The sequence below is a fragment of the Vipera berus genome (assembly GCF_964194415.1).
Source record: "Vipera berus genome assembly, chromosome: 5".
NCBI lineage: Eukaryota > Metazoa > Chordata > Lepidosauria > Squamata > Viperidae > Vipera > Vipera berus.
In genome coordinates, this window is record NC_138207.1 from 18,648,067 (window position 1) to 18,667,790 (window position 19,724).

The 19,724-nt window shown below is 38.0% G+C and overlaps 1 protein-coding gene across 3 annotated transcripts in view; it reads left to right on the forward strand.

Annotated features, from left to right (window-relative positions):
* Positions 1 to 19,724, forward strand: part of GOLIM4 (golgi integral membrane protein 4) — a 61,612-nt gene that overhangs the window by 10,643 nt on the left and 31,245 nt on the right. For 2 of the 3 annotated variants that reach the window (XM_081328905.1, XM_081328903.1), the window contains exons 2-7: positions 9,518 to 9,592; positions 10,596 to 10,645; positions 12,443 to 12,496; positions 13,918 to 14,068; positions 14,473 to 14,555; positions 17,821 to 17,904. In XM_081328905.1, the coding sequence (XP_081185031.1) occupies positions 12,488 to 12,496; positions 13,918 to 14,068; positions 14,473 to 14,555; positions 17,821 to 17,904 (327 nt within the window). In that variant the 5' untranslated portion in view covers positions 9,518 to 9,592; positions 10,596 to 10,645; positions 12,443 to 12,487. The remainder of the gene's footprint in view (positions 1 to 9,517; positions 9,593 to 10,595; positions 10,646 to 12,442; positions 12,497 to 13,917; positions 14,069 to 14,472; positions 14,556 to 17,820; positions 17,905 to 19,724) is intronic. The other variant, XM_081328904.1, reaches the window with a different exon arrangement.

Here is a 19,724-nt window from a genome sequence, read left to right on the forward strand (position 1 = left end):
TTCAATATACTTTGTATGTTTTTAATTAAGCAAGTATTAATGGGGGTTAAGAAGAATTAAAACATAAATTAACAATAATCCAGTCTGGCTATAAAATCATTTCTATGATTCTTTCTGAGCAGCATGGAGTAAAACTGCTGACAAGGCCTGACCTAAAGAAATGTGCAATGCAAAGAATGTTGGGCACTTTATATGGAAAGTCCAGCTCCCACTGTTTCTTCCTTTGGGATCAAGATACCCTGCAGAAAAGAACATACCGGTATTTTGGAATTAGAATTAGAAATAACAGGCATAAGCTCAACTGGTACCTGGTGACTTAAATGTAAGGAGAAACCTCTTGACAGCCAGAACTGTACAACAGTGGAACAATATACTTATGGAAGGTGTACTCTGGAAATGTTTAAGAAGATGCTGGACCACCATCTTTCATGGATGGTTGAAATGGTTTTCCTGCACTTTATAGAGTATTGGACTAAGGTGATCTTTTCCTACTAATTCTACAATCAGTGGAAAGTTATCACTCACAGTTAAACCCTACAGAAGAGACAAGTAGTTATTTATTGACTGCGTAATAAGCACTAGCTGCCACCATAAGCATGACTAATTACACAACATTCAATTCCAACAGAGCAAATTTTTAAGATTACTCCCTGATGTGTCTTACAGCACAGGAATGATGTTTTTATTTGCTTTATTGTTTACAAGAATATGTTAAATCAGCCATCAAAAGCAATGTGTCTGCTCTACGGACTATGGAATAAAGAAAGGCAGATGCTATACACTTGAATCAGTTTCAAATTATTTCACAGCAAATTGGAAAATTAGAGAAGAAGCGGAGGGATACCAATACTTTTGTATGCATCTGTATATTGTGTAGATGTGTTAGTTCAGAAATAAGCCATCTTTTAAAGCCAAGGGATGGCTATAATGGATATTGCTACCAGATTTGGGATACAATAATCTACATAACTATTAAGGGCAGCAAAACATTTCAGAGAAATTTGAATCTATAGTTGCCTGGATGTTTGCAGCTCATGTTTGGTAACCCTGATCTTGGAAGATGACGTGAAACAGCTGCTATAAGTAGGGTTTTCCTATTTCCAGATGGCTGCTAAAGGAATGAGACTAGGAGTAAAAACTTCAAGTTACAATGATGCAAACTGAAGAGTTGATGCTTGTAGCCCTAGCCTCTGTTAGTAATTTTGTGATTTTTATAAACGATCCTGGAGCAGGGAGCAAGTGTCAGAGGATTGGAAAAGAGTTGCTGTGGTTCCAGTTTTCAAAAAAGGGAAAAAAATAAAAATAAAACCAGGAACTACAGACCAATCAGCTTGACTTCAATATATGGGAAAATCCTAGAAAAGATAATCTCTTGAAATCTCCTGATGTGCAAGGAACGACAATGAATGTCCATTTCACTGAATATTTCACTGAAGATGAAATTTGTCCCAACAGTTTTTAAGATGAGGCTTATATGATAGTCTTTTCATAGTCTTGATTCCACATGTCTCAATTGAAATGAAATGGGAAGTTATAGTTATAGTTATCTTTGGCTTATTCTTTTCTTCACACAAGAACAGAGCAAAGTGGAAATATGTAATGTCTTGAGCTTACTGTGCTGCTTATTTTTAAAAACCAAAATTTAATGAACTTATGCAGTCAGAGCTGACATTTAAGTCTTCAGTAGGATGCTATTTTAATAGTGCTGTACAGAAAAACTCTCCTTTAAAAAAAGAGTCTATGACTTTTCTTAATTATAAAGAATCTCCTTTTGACATTTGTTTCAAAGAAAATGAAAATTTTGCTAAAATTCACCTAGACGGATTGTGGTATTCTAACGCTTCGTTTAATGAAAAACTAGCTACAGTGCAAATAATTAATGTCCTGTCTACCTCTCCAGAAACCTATCACCACTATGGGAGGGAGGGAGGGAGGGAGGAGAGAGAGAGAGAGAGAGAGAGAGAGAGAGAGAGAGAGAGAGAGAGAGAGAGAGAGAGAGAGAAGGATGGATAGGTAAGTGGATAGATAGAGAGACATTTTATGGAGAGAGGTATTAGATCTGCTTTTTCTTTGCTTTTATTTGTTTGTAGTTATAAGGGGTTGTTTTTGCCTCCCCTTTTATCTTGCAATTAAAGTTGAATTAAGGAAGTGGCTGTAACAGTTTTTAGGTAGGAACAACCACAACTTTTTTGAGGTTTTGTCTTTGTCACTAATCTTTTGCAAATATGAGATTCCGTAAGATCCTCAAGACCAGGCTATGTGACCAGGCCTGAGGCTCCCAAGGAATTGGAGACTTGGCTTGATGATTGCACTGTTGAGGAGGACATTTCTTATTCTCCCTGGGTTTTTTTGGGGGGTTATTTATTACTAGGGTTTTTTAAATTTGTATTTGCTATTCTTGTATTTTTTAACTATTGTGCACTGTCCAGAGTCACCTCGGTGAGATGGATGGCTATATAAATTTGATAAATAAAACATTTTTTAAAAAATACTTTTGTGTCTCACCAGAAAAGTTGTATTTCTGAACAGACTGCCAACCTACAATATATAGATCTAGATACTTCTAAAACAGTCAACCAGTCGATCCTACTTTTCTTGTCCAAAGATGTTCTTTCCAATGCTACAATCTCCTAGAAACCTTGTATCTTGGCATAAGTCAACGAAACTACTTGGACTCCATTTCTTGAAAACAGTCAATGAAGGCTTAATCAGAGCTAAATTAAAACCTGTTCGCTTCAGGGCTATTTAATAGTGATAAATTTTATGAGATCATATTTGTGTTCAGTGTTTGCAAGACTGTTTTCAACCTGTTCACTTCAGGGTCACTAGGTAATGATAAATCTTATTAGATCATATTTGTGTTCAATGTTTGCCAGCTTGTTTTCCTTGGAAAGGTTACAAGTAGGGTAGGAGTTTTACACACACACACACACACACACACACACACACACACTACCCACTTGTACTTCATACATTGAATTATTAATCTGTGAATTTCATTAGCAAGACATGCTTGATGGCCAGTAACTTGGATTGTTTTAAAGAGAGATTAGATAATTTCATGGAGGACAGACCTTAGTTTTAGAGGCTTGTGCTTCTCTAAACTATGTAACTCAAAATTCCAGTTATGGGAAGCAGTGATATCTCCATGTTCACTTTCAACTATGCCAGAAGCCATGAGAGAGAGAGAAACAAAATGCTGGGTTACAATGGTTGTAACCCTAACCCTAATCTAGCAGGACTGTTCTTATGAGGCAGATAGTTGGTTCAGTATTAGGTCTGCTTTCAGAAAAGAGTTTTCTATCCCTAGGTGGACATGTTGGGGACTTAGTCTGAGATTTTCATTATCTAGGACATGTGGTTCACTAAACAGCATAGTGCCTTCTTTTAAAGAGACCCCTTGTTTGTTCCCCATGGGATCCCCAGTAGACCTAGCCTTCTTGCATTTTCCTTATTTTTATTTATTTTCTTCCAAAAGCCATATAATTTTGAATGTCATTTCATTAAATTTATATGGAATAGTAAATTAAATCTTATCTATCCCATGCAGTTTGATATCTTATTTTCAGATGGCAATGTAATTATAGAAATCTACAATAGGCAAGTTCCTAATAGTGTCCTTTCGGCTGAACAACTTGGCCATGCCTTGTGGCAGGGAGAAAGGAGAACGGGAAAGGGATGAATAAGCTCTTGGTTTTCAGGAGCTCCTTTTGCCAAGTGGAAAATTTTAGGGAAACAGAGATTCTGCTTTTATAGATGGCCTGTTTGTTCTGTTCTGTTTGTGTGTGTGTGGGGGGGGTTGTTTGAGCATATACACCAGTAGATACTGACTTTAGAAGTGTTTATTCTCAAGCAAAATTCATAAGGATTTAGGATTTACCCTAAAAAATATTTTTAATAATTCTTAGGTTCGATCTATAGCACTCTGTGAAGATTGTAGTGAGCTAATGAGCTGTACATGCAGAGAGGTTAATGCAGCAATGTTGTATTTTGTGCTGTACTCAGAATAAATATCCTTTTTGAATACATCATTAGTTTGTTTGGTGGGAGGGAGAATTAGAAGGGATTTTTGATAGATGACAGCTAAGAAAGAAGCTTTTCATTCTCTGGTAAAACCTTTCTATTGAAATCACCAGTAAAATGAAAATCAAAAATATGATAAAGTACAGTATATGTCAAAATTTGGAAACATTCCAAGAAGCTTAGCTCATTATAAATATGTCAGAGATTTTGTAGTATTTCATAATCTGTACAAAGAAAGAATCTGGTGCAGTACAACTTTGTACTCCTACAAATTTGCCTGGAATATAAACATGAAACCCAACAGAAGGAGATTTAAAAATCTGTGATTTATTTGTTTGCCCCTTCTGAATTTTTCACTGAATGTTATTAGAGCTTCAAGTTAGTTCATCTATAAATAGAATCTAAGTGAATAAATGACACCAAAGTTGAAGCAAACATTTGTCCAACATGTAATGTGCCTGTTTGAAAGCATAAGTAATTATAGTTGCACCATGTTTAGCTGCAATAACTTTAACTGAAGATTTCCTGTAACTGCTGAACAGTATTTCAGAACACTATGTAGAAATTCTCGCCCCATTTTCAGTGGCAAACAGCTTCAAACCAGTAATATTTTAAGATTTTCTAAAATGAATTGTTCATTTCAGATCCTGTTCAACATTTCAACATCATTTAGGTATGGATTAGGGTTCGATTATTCTAAAACATTTCATTTACTTTTCATTTACTCTGTTTAGATTTGCTTGTACATTCAGGATATATCACCCACTTAAAGACTATTTGTGTAAAAATGAAAAAATCAACTTGTGGTTTATGGTTTTGGTGATTAAATACAATATAGGAAGAAGAAGAATAGAATGATACTTTAGAAAGAGAGATTAAATATATATATGTACTTATAACTGCTATGAAGTATATTGGAAGCCTATTGTCCTAAATCACTTCTATTCTTCTTTAACTGGAGTGTTGAATGCTCAGAGTTCTAGAAATGGCTCTGTGTGGTTTTCAGACTGATAGCCATAAATGACTTGCTTGCAGAGGCTTTCAAATATTTTGTTTGAGTAGGAGGATATGGTGTGACTTTACAAGCTGCACAGTCAGAACTTCACTGTGATAAGTCAAAGTCTTGTGATTTATGTAGGACAGGGCTAGCCCAAATCAGCTCTGATCATTTAATGAAATACTAAAGCCCCTGACCCTAATAATTGAATTGAATTGACCTGAACTAGGTAATTATTTGGCATATCCCAATAGCCAAAAGTATATAACTAACATAAATGAAACAGGCACCAAACCTTGACATTATTTGTTCATTTAGTCTCTTTATAAGTACCCCATGAAGTTCTGATAACATTTGTCCATATCTACAGTTGCAAGAAAAAGTATGTGAACCCTTTGGGATTACGTGGAGTTTTGTATGAATTGGCCATAAAATGCTCTCTAAACGTCATGTAAGTCACAATAATAGAAAAACACAGTCTGCTTAAAATAATACTACACAAACATTATTTTTTATTATTTTTAATTCCATTTATATCCCGCCCTTCTCCGAAGACTCAGGGCGGCTTACAAGCTTAGCAGTAGCCTTCATTCTATGTATATGCCTGCTTATTAGGGCTTTCACACACCCCCCCCAAGCGGCATTATTACAAAGTCAGCTTAATTGCCCCCAACAATCTGGGTCCTGTTGTCATGTTTTAATTGAACATAAGATGGAAACATTCACAGTGCAGGGTGGAAAAAATATGTGAACCCCTAGCCTAATGACTTCTCCAAGAGCTAATTGGAGCCAGGAGTGAGCCAACCTTGACTCCAATCAGTGTGATGATATTGGATGTGTTGCTGACAGCTGTCCTGCCCTTTAAAAACACACACCTGTTTTGGGTTTACTGGTCTCAAGAAGCACTGTCTGATGTGAACCATGCCTCGCAGAAAAGAGCTCTCAGAAGACCTACGATCAAGAATTGTTGACTTGCATGAAGCTGGAAAGGGTTACAAAAGCATCTCCAAAAGCCGTGATGTTCATGTGTCCATGGTAAGACAGACTGTCTACAAATGGAGAAAGTTTAGCACTGTTGCTACTCTCCCTAGGCGTGGTCATCCTGTAAAATGACTGCAAGAGCACAGCGCAAAATGCTTAATGAGGTAAAGAAGAATCCTAGAGTGTCAGCTAAAGACCTACAGAAATCTCTGGCACATGCTAACATTTTTGTTGACACATCTACAATAAGGAAAACATTAAAGAAGAATGGAGTACATGGGAGGACACCACGGAGGAAGCCATTGCTGTCCAAAAAAAAATATTGCAGCACGTTTGAAGTTTGCAAAAGAGCACCTGGATGTTCCACAGCACTACTGGCAAAATATACTGTGGACAGATGAAACCAAAATTGAGTTGTTTGGGAAAAACACAACACTATGTGTGGAGAAAAAAGGCACAGCACACCAACATCAAAACCTCATCCCCACTGTAAAACATGGTGGAGGGAGCATCATGGTTTGGGGCTGCTTTGCTGCCTCAGGGCCTGGACAGATTGTTGTCATTGATGGGAAAATGAATTCCAGAGTTTATCAGGACATTTTGCAGGAAAACGTACGACCATCTGTCCGCCAACTGAAGCTCCGCAGAGGATGGGTGATGCAACAGGACAATGACCCAAAGCATACAAGTAATTCAACAAAACAATGGCTTCAACAGAACAGAATACGCCTTCTGGAGTGACCCAGTCAGAGTCCTGACCTCAACCCGATTGAAATGCTGTGGCATGACCTTAAGAGAGCGATTCACACCAGACATCCCAAGAATATTGCTACACTGAAACAGTTTTGTGAAGTGGAGTGGTCCAAAATTACTCCAGATAGTTGTGCAGGTCTGATCTGCAACTACAGGAAACGTTTGGTTGAGGTTATTGCTGCCAAAGGAGGGTCAACCAGTTATTAAGTCCAAAGGTTCACATACTTTTTCCACCCTGCACTGTGAATGTTTCCATCTTATGTTTTAATTAAAACATGACAACAGCTAATGTTTGTGTAGTATTATTTTAAGCAGACTGCGTTTTTCTATTGTTGTGACTTACATGACGTTTAGAGTGCATTTTATGGCCAATTCATGCAAAACTCCACGTAATCCCAAAGGGTTCACATACTTTTTCTTGCAACTGTAGGTTTATACTATTAATATTTTTCATCAATATGATTTTTTTATGATGCAGCTGAAAATTTCCATGTGGCATTGAAGAGTCTTTAGCTGGAAGTTTAGAACTCTGAACTGAGTGAATTGTTTTGACTCTGAAATTATATTAATTTACATAAAGAAATAGAATTGTAGAAGCATGACAGACTCCATTCCTTTTAGCCTTTATCTCTTTAGTAAGAACGATTTACGGATTTAAACCTCTGCAAAGGAAATTAGTAGGTTTCATAAAACTAGTAGTGATATCCTGTTTCTCCGGTTCTTCTGCACTACCTGTAATTACATAATTTCACTGAAGTCATATGGAAAATTTGAACGAAGTAGAATCATAGCAAACAGTATCTTAAGGGGATTGTCCAGAGAACACTCTGTTTTTTTCTAGGAACGTAAAGAATGTTTCAAATTCAGACATTTTCAAATTTCACATACTCTTTTTTGAGCTCAGTACTTCTTATTTTAAGTTCAAAATAGCTGGACTGAATACAGGATGGTGTTTCAAATGCAAAGCGAAATGTTCCAAGCTCTGAGCGCCAAACGTTTCTACTTCAAATTTCAACAGTCTCAATGACAGCTTATTTCAGAACTGAAACAAAAGTTCTGCTCTCAAACAGGATATTTTAAATTCAAAAACTCTTTTTTCCAGTCTAGGATTCTTGAGCTGGACTCGGTGTTCAACTCTCAAGAACTATATACATCCTATTAACTGAAGAACTCAAAAACTAAGTTCAAAAATGCTTGTGAGAAGTCATTGTTAGGGGGTGCCAGATAGACTTCCCTGTCTAGTTTTCTAGATCTGAGCCCTTCCCCCTTGCAAATATCCACTTGACTTCATTTACAGGGTCCCAAACCAAGGCTTGGCAGTAGGAGAACAATAGGATGGTGCATTTATCCAGATATTCAGCCTTTTGGTATTATAAAGCCCTGTACTAAGCCTTTGATTAGGGCTTGGAAATGAATTGGCAGCCAGTATGATTAAGTTGTTTGCCAGACCAGATCAGTGGCCTTGAACATAAAGCTAGTCTATGATCCTGTTTTGGATAGGTACACATATTGTGCTGAGCTGGTTTGTTTTAAGGACAGTCTATAGAACAATCTATTGTGACCTGATTTCCAAATAACACACGGCCATGTACCATGATTTATAAACTACAGTGACTGGGTCCATATATCATACTAACTTGAAATTGAATAACATGCATTACGTTTTGAAGTGATGTGTCAATCACTCTGGTACTCCCATCCCAGGAGCAGTAGCATTGCATCACCGAGACACCCATTTTTTAACATACGTTATGACATTACATACATGGTGCAGCCTATGGGCACCTCTGCCTAATAGTGATGAAGGTGCTATTACAAATACTGGCTCCATTATGCGCATAACTTGCACTCAAAACATATCTAGAAGGTTTAATGCAAAACTAGGAAGTATACAAAATGTTCTGCATTTGAACCCTTATCCAGAGTTCCAAGTTGCACTAAGCAATTCTAAACTTATCTGTAAGTGCCTTTTGTCATTATGTTCTTTACAGGAAAGTCTGGAAGTTGAGAGATCTGGAATATGGGCAGAACAATCTATTGTTGCTTCACACACACACACCCTTCCCAGCTTCACTAGCTCCCCACCCTCACCCCTTTGGTGCTTGCCATACTTTTCTGAAAAGAGCTTTTGAACTAAGGCTGTGAGCTCAGACTCTTGAATACGAAAGATAATCTTTGTTCTTTTTCAGCATGGTGAGAGATTTCTGTCTGTGCATGTGTGTACACACATATATCCATGAACAATAGGGGTGTGAAAACATTGGAATTTGAAATGCTTGAAGTCCAAAACAGTTGTTTGGAGGGTGTGTTTTGTTTCACATTTGAAATGTTCTCCATACAGCAAACAAGCAAATACAATTGGTGCCCTTGCTAGAGAACTGAATTTCATTATATATCCGTCTCTGTGAATTTGAATGTCAAGCTGAAGTAATTTAAATTTTTACAATCCACCATCGCCTGTTCAAGTATCAACTTGAATGTGTAGAATATTTTGCTTGGTGCGTGCATCTTTATTGATACCTCTGTGTTCCCTCACACACCCATTTTCAAAATGTTAAGTACTTTTCTCTTCACAGTTTATATTCATTGCTCTTAAAAGTAAAAATGCCTTTGAGTCAAGCTCAGTTGCCAACAACCACAGGGATATAGTGTAGTTGGCCTATCTAAGTTACCTTGTGAGCCCTGATAATGTTGGCCAAGTGCTTGCTATCTTTTTTAGTTGACAAACTACTTATTTCTCCGCAATTTTTCTCTCTTTTTCAGTTGTGTATGAACATCGATCAAGACTAGAAAAATCTTTACAGAAAGAAAGGCTAGAACATAAGAAAGCAAAAGAAGGTAATATTCACATTTCAGTTGGATTTTAAAAGATTTTATCAGCAGAGAAATGCTGTTTTGTAGTGTAACAACTCCAATAGGCAATTTAGGGTGATATGCTCCTTTAGAGTTGCCCTGGATTGAAACCGCCTTTTTAAAAAAAATGACAGGCTTTTGAATGCTCTTGGTGGTGGTGGGGTAAGCTTTCCATAGTGCAGATAAGAGCGGATTGTTTTATGGTTTCTTACCACCATCTAGTGGATAAAACCCATTTTATCTGTAACAGCTTCTCTGCAAACCGAGACTTATTTCATTCAACAGGATGGACCCAACCACTCAGTCTGGCTAAATTTCTTGTGATTCTTTTCTGCCAAAAATGACAATAAGCATGGTAGCAATCCAATTAAGAGTGAACGTTCTGGTGTTTGAAGACTGAGTACATATTGAAAAATCAGTGCAGACTGAACTATAGGTCTGGCATAGGGTTGAGTTAATCATTTATGCCCTTTTCCAGAGACTAAGGAATTTTATCTCTCAGTAAAGCTAAACTGTAAATAGTTTATTTACACAAGGATAACCAGATACATATTTTTGTGAATGAACTACATATTGCAATTACAACATCATATTATATGTACCTGGATATCTGATGCACTCACTTCTGTTCTCAAGAATTTGCATGAGTTGCATTTAATTCCAGTTGTTATCTATTTTAATCATGACTGAAGTTCTTTTTATTTTAACTGGCACCAAGTGCCATAATTTCTTTCCTGGGGGGGGGGGGGAGAGCACTGAGCCACAGGCAGAGTCATTTTACATATTTATCAGTTCACAGGTACCGCTCAAGGGTATGGTAATTGAATGCAGAAAAATTGTGTATGGCTGAATTAATGTGTGAAATCTTAACAGTGAAAGGAAGTTTGAGCTGGAGTTACCTCCAGAGAGATTAGCTGGTTCCGGGGTTTTATTTATATATATGTTCCTGAAGATCATTCATTTTTCTCTTTTTACTTTTGTATTTTAGACTTTCTTGTTTATAAATTAGAAGCACAAGAAACATTAAACAAAGGAAGGGTAAGTCAGCAGAAGTCATTGTTAAGTTTTTCTGGACATAAGGATTTTATCAAAGCCTCTACCCTTTAAAATTACAAGAATAATGAATAACATCTAATTGCCTGAAATCTGAATAACTTAAATATACAGTCACTTCCTGAAAAAGAGGCATTTTAAGCAATGGTATCCTCCAGGTCTGTAATACTGGGATTGATGCTTTTAAATATCATAAATGTTCTAGAGTGTGTCACCAGATCGACTGTCATTTGGATTTCTGAAAATGTTTCTGATAGTTTTGCAAAATAGTTGCTAGGAAGGACTGATTTTATCTATTCATAAAAAGCCTCGTGGATAATGGAATCAAATACATAATACTCCTTTCCCAGAATGCTTCCTCTCAGATCCATAGTCCCTTCTCTCATAAAGTTAACTCCATTTAACTGTTTACTGTTGGAGGGGGGGGCGGACAAGGGAAGACATTTCTGAATGGAAATATTGGTCTTCAGCTGTCCAACATTTTATTTTCTGAAAAAGTATATAGGGCCCATCGGGAGCCCAGATGTATTTTTAGAAATAAGGATTATGCTGGAAGCTTGTACTTTGTACAACATGACAGCTTTACATTAAAAAAAAAGTACAAACTCCGGTGGGGCTTGGAGCTTGGCAGATGACAAATGAGGTTTCCTCAGAGACATTGATGTCTCACACTAAGAATCCCTGAACTGGAGGAACAATGTTGTTCAAGGTGATACTACATTACTTTCAAAAGTATCATCTGAAATAGAAAAAAAATGTTATTAAAATTATGGAAAATTTAGGAGCTCTGGTGACACAGTGGTTAGAATGCAGAATTGCAGAATAACTCTGCCCACTGCCAGCTGTTCAATTCTCACAGGCTCAAACCTTCCATCCTTCCAAGGTCAGTAAAGTAAAGACCCAGATTGTTGGGGGCAATATGCTGACTCTGTAAAACCCTCCCCCCCCCCCGAGATGCTGTAAAGCATTATGGGGCAGTGTATAAGTCTAAGTGCTATTGCTGTTGCTAAAAAATTTTTCAGAGAAGCATAAATCCTGTGATATGGGAGTTTCTAATTGTGTGCCATGATATGATCTGAGATGCTGGTGACTTACCAAGAAAATGATCTGGTAATGGACAATTAAATAATATAAAAAAATTCCTCGTTGGGGATAATTAGGAATAGAATTGAAAGTAATTATGTCAGTACAGTGCTCAAAGAGATGGCAACAGTAGCAAATGCAAGGGAATTGCTAGTCCTTTTGTAACAATTCTAAACAGGATTTTGTTTAGTACTTGTCCCATTCCACCAGTGTGACTCACATTCTTGTCACCTTGAGGAGGGAGGCAGCTTAGTCAGTTGTGAGTACGATCTCTGGATAATTGATGGCTTTCATATAAGGGAACAGGGAAATAGGGCAGAGAAGCATATAGGCAAGCCTTTCAATAGTCTTCACTGCTATGTTTTTGAGATGACTGGATTTTCAGCATCCTCACCTTCAGTCAGTCTGAAATCCAGATTTGTTTCAGTGTGGCCTAGAAATTCTGGATTTCTATGACCCTGAACCTCCCACAAATTGGGACCTCTAGCAATTGAATCCAACACTTTACAACACAGCGCTGAGCCAAGAAAGTATGCAGCTTAAAATCTGTTCCCTCTGCATCTCTATGGGCAAATTCAAGAACAAGTTTGCAATTTCCATAGCATTCAGAGAAATGCCGTAGCTATGCCAAAAACAGTTGAGGTCTTATCTAACTATGTGTTTTTTGTTCGTTTGTTTGTTTGCTTGTTTGTTTTGCAGCAAGATTCCAATAGCAGATATAGTGCACTGAACGTACAACACCAGATGCTGAAGGTAGATTCTTGAGTTGTTTTTCCCCCAATGGTAGGCAATTTATAGCCCCTGCAGTTTCCTGGCAAACAAAGGAAATTTTATATAGAAGCTGTAAAAACAGCCTTAATAAATTTGGCAAAGGTGTTTTACAATCAGTGTGGGCACTCCTGCTGGGCCTAAAAACTTTTCCTGAACCCAGGTGGCTAATTTATGGGTTCAACAAGGGTGCCCTTGCTAGATTTGGAGCATCTTTGTCTGCTTAATATTAGAATATTCCATGCCATTAAAATGTAAGATTTAACTTGGAAACTGGAGGTCTGTTATCTCTCAAATATAATTCCACCGTTGAACCCTACCTCCTGCTCCTCTTTTCAGCTACATTAAATAGGCCCACCTCTGTCTTTAAACAGAAGATGGGTGGCTGAAGATGAAATTAGGTTTCCAGTGCTATTAAGCATTTGTCAAAATCTCCAGTTAAAAAAAATCTTTTTTTGAAAAGGTTGGCTTCCTGATTGCAAAACGTTTTCCATCCAATCCTCGTCTTTGTACTTTGAAGAGAATTAAAGACATTTTCACACACAAAACCCTCACAAACATTTCATACGTTTTGATATGTAAGTACAGAAAGCAATTGGGCGTAAAGGTTCATGGTTTGGAGCTTGAACCCCAGGGACCACCTGAGATAGCACAGTTTCAAGAGGGGATTTTAAGGCTGAGAAACATTCTGAATGATTGGCTGATCTGAATTTCAAGTTATGCTAAACTGTCATTTAATCTTAATCTGACGGGTTCTATCTACCCTCTTCTTCCTGTTCCTGTACATTTATGATATTTTATTGTTATTGATATACACATTGGAGGAGAAAGCACAGATGAGAGAAAGGAAGAGTATGCATAGCAGGGTAGGGCTAAACCACGCCTTAAGGTGGGTTACAACATTTTTTTTCAGACCATTCTTTTTTTTAGTGGGAGGAGGATACATTCTAAAAAATGTAGAAAGTATCAAAATAAAGACAGCCGGTTTGGTGCAGTGATAAAGGCTTCAGGCTAGAAATTGAGCGACCGTGAGTTCTAGTTCCACCCTAGGCTATATATATGATCTTGGGCCAGTCACCTTCTCTCAGCCCAAGGAAAAGAAGGCAATGGCAAACCACTTCTGAACACTGCAGAGATTTGTTCTTGTACTTTCTGAGACTCAGACATGATTGAACGGAAGGAAAAAAAAATCAAAATAAAGAAATAGGCCAGAAATGGAATACTGGAAGCATCTCCATCAACACTGCACAGCCTCCCCTCCCCCTGCCCCTCTCCCCCCCCCCCGGCCGATGGTCATTGTCTCACCCTTGGAGTGATGCTGCATTGAAAATCAAAACAAGATTTGACAGCTGCACAGAAGAAGAAATCCTTGTGCCGTTTTTTTGTTTTGTTTTTGTGCTCTGCAGAGCCAGCATGAAGAACTAAAGAAACAGCACGCAGATCTGGAAGACGAGCACAGGAGACAGGGAGATGATTTCAACCGAGCAATTGATGACCACAAGGAGAAATACGTGCAGTTACAGCAAGAAAAGGAGAAGGAGCTGTCGAAGTTAAAAGGTATAGGGCAGGGGTCGGCAACCTCGGCTCTTTTATGACTCGTGGACTTCAACTCCCAGAATTCCTGAGCCAGCTGTGCTGGCTCAGGAATTCTGGGAGTTGAAGTCCACGAGTCATAAAAGAGCCGAGGTTGCCGACCCCTGGTATAGGGGGATGCTCTCGTAAGTAATTTTGGAATTGGACAAAGTAGGGCCATCCGGTAGAGTGAGATCTCATTTGGCTATGTAGGTAGGAATTATGGGTTTTTGCAGTTTCATACAGTGGGGTGGGGGGATATGTTTGGGCAAGACAGGTCTACTCAGGTTAGCATTGAGTTAGTTAACATTTGAAAACATAAATCAATTAGAAGTCGTCCTACAAAGATATGTCTGTTCAAACACTTTTTTACACTGAATTTTAAACAGAATCCATGTACAATCTGCAAGAAGAAAACAGACAACTGAGGAGATCCCACCAGGATATTCATACTCAGCTGCAAGATGTGAAGGTAAGAGCTTGATCTCCTAAAAAATCATGATGGTGAGAAAGAGAGAAATACCTCTTTCTTTGCAAAGAGGATTGAATAAAAATGTTGCAATGATGTATGTATCACAACGGGAAAATATTTAATCTTTGTGACTTAAGTCAAATATAGTAGACGTTCTTTTGAGTACACAATAGTAGCATTTTGGAATTGTTCACACAGATCACCAGTGCACAATTTAACACATCATCACTCTACTCCCTGCCCTCTGAATAATCAAAAGGAAAAGTAAACATGTTTCTTGCATATAAGCCATTACACTGTAATTTTAAAAACTCAGTAAATTACCAAATAAGCCAACGTAAGCCCTCGTTTTTACACGTTAAGAAATCACAGTATCTTTTAAGTCACATTCTTGGCTTCAATATATATAGATAATAGGAATGTGAATTAAATTCTGACTTCCTTAATGCTAAATTATGGTTTGGTACATCCATACCCATCACATTGTTCTCTTTCTGAAGTTGGCAGTGTAATAAGTAAGAACTGCAGTACGGAATAATAAGCTGAAGACATTAAAGGGGCGAGAAAATAAAAGAAGAGGAGATCTAGTTAAGTCTACTTTATACTAACACTGTTCACTCCAGATACTTCTATCCTTGCAAATCCTCTTTGCTTCTACTATATCCATATGGTATTTCATACTGTGTTTACCATCTATTTCATCAGCTTCAATTTCTTGGGCTTCTTCTCAACCCATTCATTCTTCCTTCCTGTATGTTTTCTGCTCCAGCCACATTAATTTTCTCTTGTGTCTGAACAACCTCAAGTTTTTTCATGCAAATAGCCCTAAAGTTATAAGAGCAATTGGGAGCAGAATTTCCTTTGCTAAGTGATGCAGTAATAAACCCTGGCTACATCTCTTAGCAGCAGCAATCCCTGCAGTCCTGATTACCATCGTTCATTGAATCCCATGGTTATTAGGCGAGGCAACTTCCTGCTGGCTTCCCACAAGCAAAGTCACTGGGGAAGCTGGGTTGAAGTCTCATGTCCCCAAATCTACAGGCAGGTCATTGGCTACTGAAAGGTGGGGAAGGGAGTGAAGATCCACATGAGGTGTGGCATGGGAAGGTGCATGAGGGTCTAGGAGGGTGCATAAAGGTAGGAGGGGGTGAGGGGCTCAATGGAGGTCAGGGAATATACAGAAAGATACAAAAGAAAGTGCAAGAAGTGACATGTGGGCTGGGGAAAGTGCACAGATTGTGTGAGGATGTGCATGAGAGGCATGATGTGGTTCGGAAGGCTGAGGCTTGAGGCTGCTAGAGGGTTCAAAGGGGCACTGCATAGGTTGGGGACAGTAGGGTTGGGGTGGGTGCACAAAGGTGCAAGAGGGTGCGTGAGAGGCCCTGATGTGTTGGGGAGGGTGAGCTAGAGGTGCCACACAGGTCAGGGAGGGTGTGTGAATACACCAGTCAGAGAGGGAGTGTGAGAATCTTCTTCAAAGCTGATCACGCCAAACAATCACCATTCTTATTCAATCTTGGGTCTCCGAAGGTTGGAATCTGAAGGTTTTTTTCTACTTGTTTGACTCATTCCCAACCTTGCATTCCCATCATCTGTATAACTCTCCCCACCCCACCACACCACCCCCAGCATTCACTGAGAATGTTGCATAGTTTTTCTCAGAATTCATTCCTCGTTTTTTTCATTATCACAGTTCATTGGAGCATAACATGCAGCACTTGCCTATAAATTTCTATTTTCATACACCCTTAAAACAGTCCGAATAATACTAGTTCATACTTTTTGGCATTCAATTTAGCTCTTTTATTCCTAATTGAACTTACACCTTCATGTTCGTGCATGTACTACACAAGATCAAACTACCTTCATTCTGATCTATTACAGCCTTCCCTTTCCTCTTAGATTCTCAGGCATACAATGTACCTATTTTTCTTTCTTTCATTCATTTCAGTTATTCATTCATCCTCTTTCCATTTACTCCATTAACACTCCAAGTCTGCAATTCTCCATAAGCCTTGCTTGTTGGGACTATACATAGTTCACAGATTAATTATCCTAGCTTGTAATTCCAGATTTGCTTTATTCCCCTCCAGTCTCTAAGAATTGTGAGCTGCAGAATTGGTTTAAGGCTAGAGTAAAAAGGCTGTATCTACAGAGAACATTTGTCTGTGTTCAATTTATAAATGAATGGATAAATAAAACATATAAATGTTGCTTGTGGTGTGTTGAAATCAATACAATAATTACCACTAATAGGTTTTTTTAGCAGGTGAAGTTCATAGAAATGTGTAATTGTCCAATCAATTATATGGTGGAAGAAATTTCCTTATTTGTTTAGAACTTTTTTTCTTCTGAAATGTATGAGGAAATAATTTTTATTGAGGGGAAATGGGAAATAATACCTTTCTGTAGAAATACATGCACAAAACCACTGGTCTTGAGAACAAACTAGCTAGTAGACTAGACTAGACTAGACTAGACTAGACTAGACTAGACTAGACTAGACTAGACTAGACTAGAATAGAATAGACTAGAATAGACTAGAATAGACTAGAATAGAATAGAATAGACTAGAATAGAATAGAATAGAATAGAATAGAATAGAATAGAATGTGTGTGTATATGTGTGGACAATATAAAATTAAGCTTTCCTCTCTGGGATTCATTTTAATTAGAAAAAACAACTTATTTAACTTTAGAGGCTATTTGGCTTCTGATATATAAGGCTAATAAAGAATAAAAAGCTAATATTAGCATTTTTTCAGGGTAAGTCATTTTTTAAAAATGATGGTGTATTAAATAGCCCACAGTTGACTAGATCCAAGCAGCAAACTTGTGCACTAAAGTTTGTCAGTCATGATTTATGTCTTTTCTCAATCTGTGTTCTCTAGCTGTGACTGCATAAACCCACCCCTCATTTATTAAAGTTTGATAAAATGCATATATAGTGTAACCTCATATTAGTGAATTTTAAATGGCGTGAATGAAAACCCTGTTATCATTACATCATTTCTCACAAATGGTATAACCTATGTCATTGCATAATGCTGGTGCTGGAGTTAACATATTCTTTGCTTTATTAGTGAGAAACAAGAAAGATCCACTCCTTTTAATGTATGTATTAAACTGTTTTACTATATATTTAATAAAAGCAAGGTTAAAAAGCAAGTGAGAAATCAGGGGTTGACAGTCCCCTTAAGAATATCTTTGGGGCTTTGAAGAAAGACGTGGGCTCACATTTGATGTGGTATTTTCTTTTGTGTAGTTTCAGCATAAGAATTTAATCTCCCAACAAAACCAGCTTGTAATGACACTGGAAGAACACAAGAGCGCACTAAAAGCTGCGCAGGTCAGCCACCAGATCGGCATTGCGTTAGCATTGGTGTTTTTCTTCTTCTTTTCTCTAAATCTTCTAATATTTTTGGCTTCTTTTTTTTCCCTGCTGATCGTAACTTTTATGCATGCAAGCGTGGGTCCTCTGATTAATAACCAGCTGCCCTCTTGGGGCAAGATCTGCATACCTAGAAGGATTTCTGCTATACCAGAATTGTAAACCAGCACACTTGATTTTGTCTCCTGACATCTGATCCTTCAATGGGCTTTCTCCTTTGTAGCTAAGAAACCAGTGCCACTGACCTCCTAAGCTATTTTTTATTAGAACAGCGATACCAATATGCAGGTAGTCCTCAACTTATGACCACAACTGAGCCCAACATTTCTATTGCTAAGTGAGTTTTGCCCCATTTTACGACCTTTTTTTGCCACAGTTGTTCAGTGAATCACTGTAGTTGTATAGTCTGAGACCATAGTCTGAGACTGTAGAGATGGTAGAAATCTTTTTGCAAGACTGATTATATTTCTCCCCCCCCCAACTTTCTCATTTTATTTTCATGTAAATGAGGGAGGGGGTTGAAATGTTTCCTCAAATTAGTTTCTTAGAATGGATTGAGCCCTTCCTGTATCCTACTGTTACTTTGGTAGTGTTTCTTCCTCTGTCCTTCAAAGTCATTCCTTATTCCAGGGGTCTTCAAACTTGGCCCTTTTATGACTTGTAGACTTCAATTCTCAGAATTCCTCAGCTAGTCCACAAGTCATAAAAGGGCCAAGTTTGAAGACCCCTGCCTTATTCATTCCACTTTGAGAGTTAGAGTCTGGCTCATTTCTGCCAGAGCTGCAACTAGATAATTTACACCTGGATATAATGAATATATCTTACCTAAGAGTAATTTGGTTGTTACTGTGAGGTAAGATGGGCAGCCAATAGATCTGACAAATAAACAAGTGTTGTTGCAGGCAAGTAAAAATTAAAAGGAGCAGCATACCTAATCTGCTATCCTAATTATAAAATATTAGCAAAACTAAAGCTGAGGGGGCCTTAATAAGTCCTTCTGTCAGGCTGGAGAGCTGCAAGGCAGCATAGGAGACAACTTTCCTCTCCTGCTTCCTATCTTGGCGGCTCTCTTTATCTCCCGCCATATCTTCCTCTAAATTTTTTGTAACCATAGTGAAACTGTGTTGATAGATTGTATTTTGTTTTGTATGGGCATATGATTTCAATTTCAAAAAAGGGAAAAAATGCTAAACACATAGCAGCAGAAAAAAATCTTTTTCTGCTTTGCTTTTCCTGTCCACATCATCTCTTCTTTATGTATAACATCTTTTTTTTTCCTTGAGGGAGAACAGACATGGCCGGTCCCAGTACTTTTGATGCCAATTCCATTGCTTCTGCTTTATCAGCAAAGGCTGGTCATGGTACTTTTCCTACATTTGGATTAAATGTCTTCTATTTGGCATTAAGATAAAACCTGTCATCGCTGACATCAGCAGAGCCTTTTCAAAAGCTCTTAAGGTTTAATCTCCTATCGGCTGCTGATTGGAGATGAGAGCTTTTCATATCAGGAAGTGGATGAGGACAGGGAAACATGCTGGTGGGGTATATGGAGAAGCATTATAGCTGTCTGGTTTAGGAACTCTATTGCAGTTGCTTTCTCAACATCAGGTTTTGTTTGTGACAATATAAAAAAGATGTTGAGACTCTAGAAAGAGTGCAGAGAAGAGCAACAAAGATGATCAAGGGTCTGGAGGCTAAAACATATGAAGAACGATTGCAGGAATTGGATATGTCTAGTTTAATGAAAAAGGGACGTGGTGGCTCAGTGGGTTAGGACG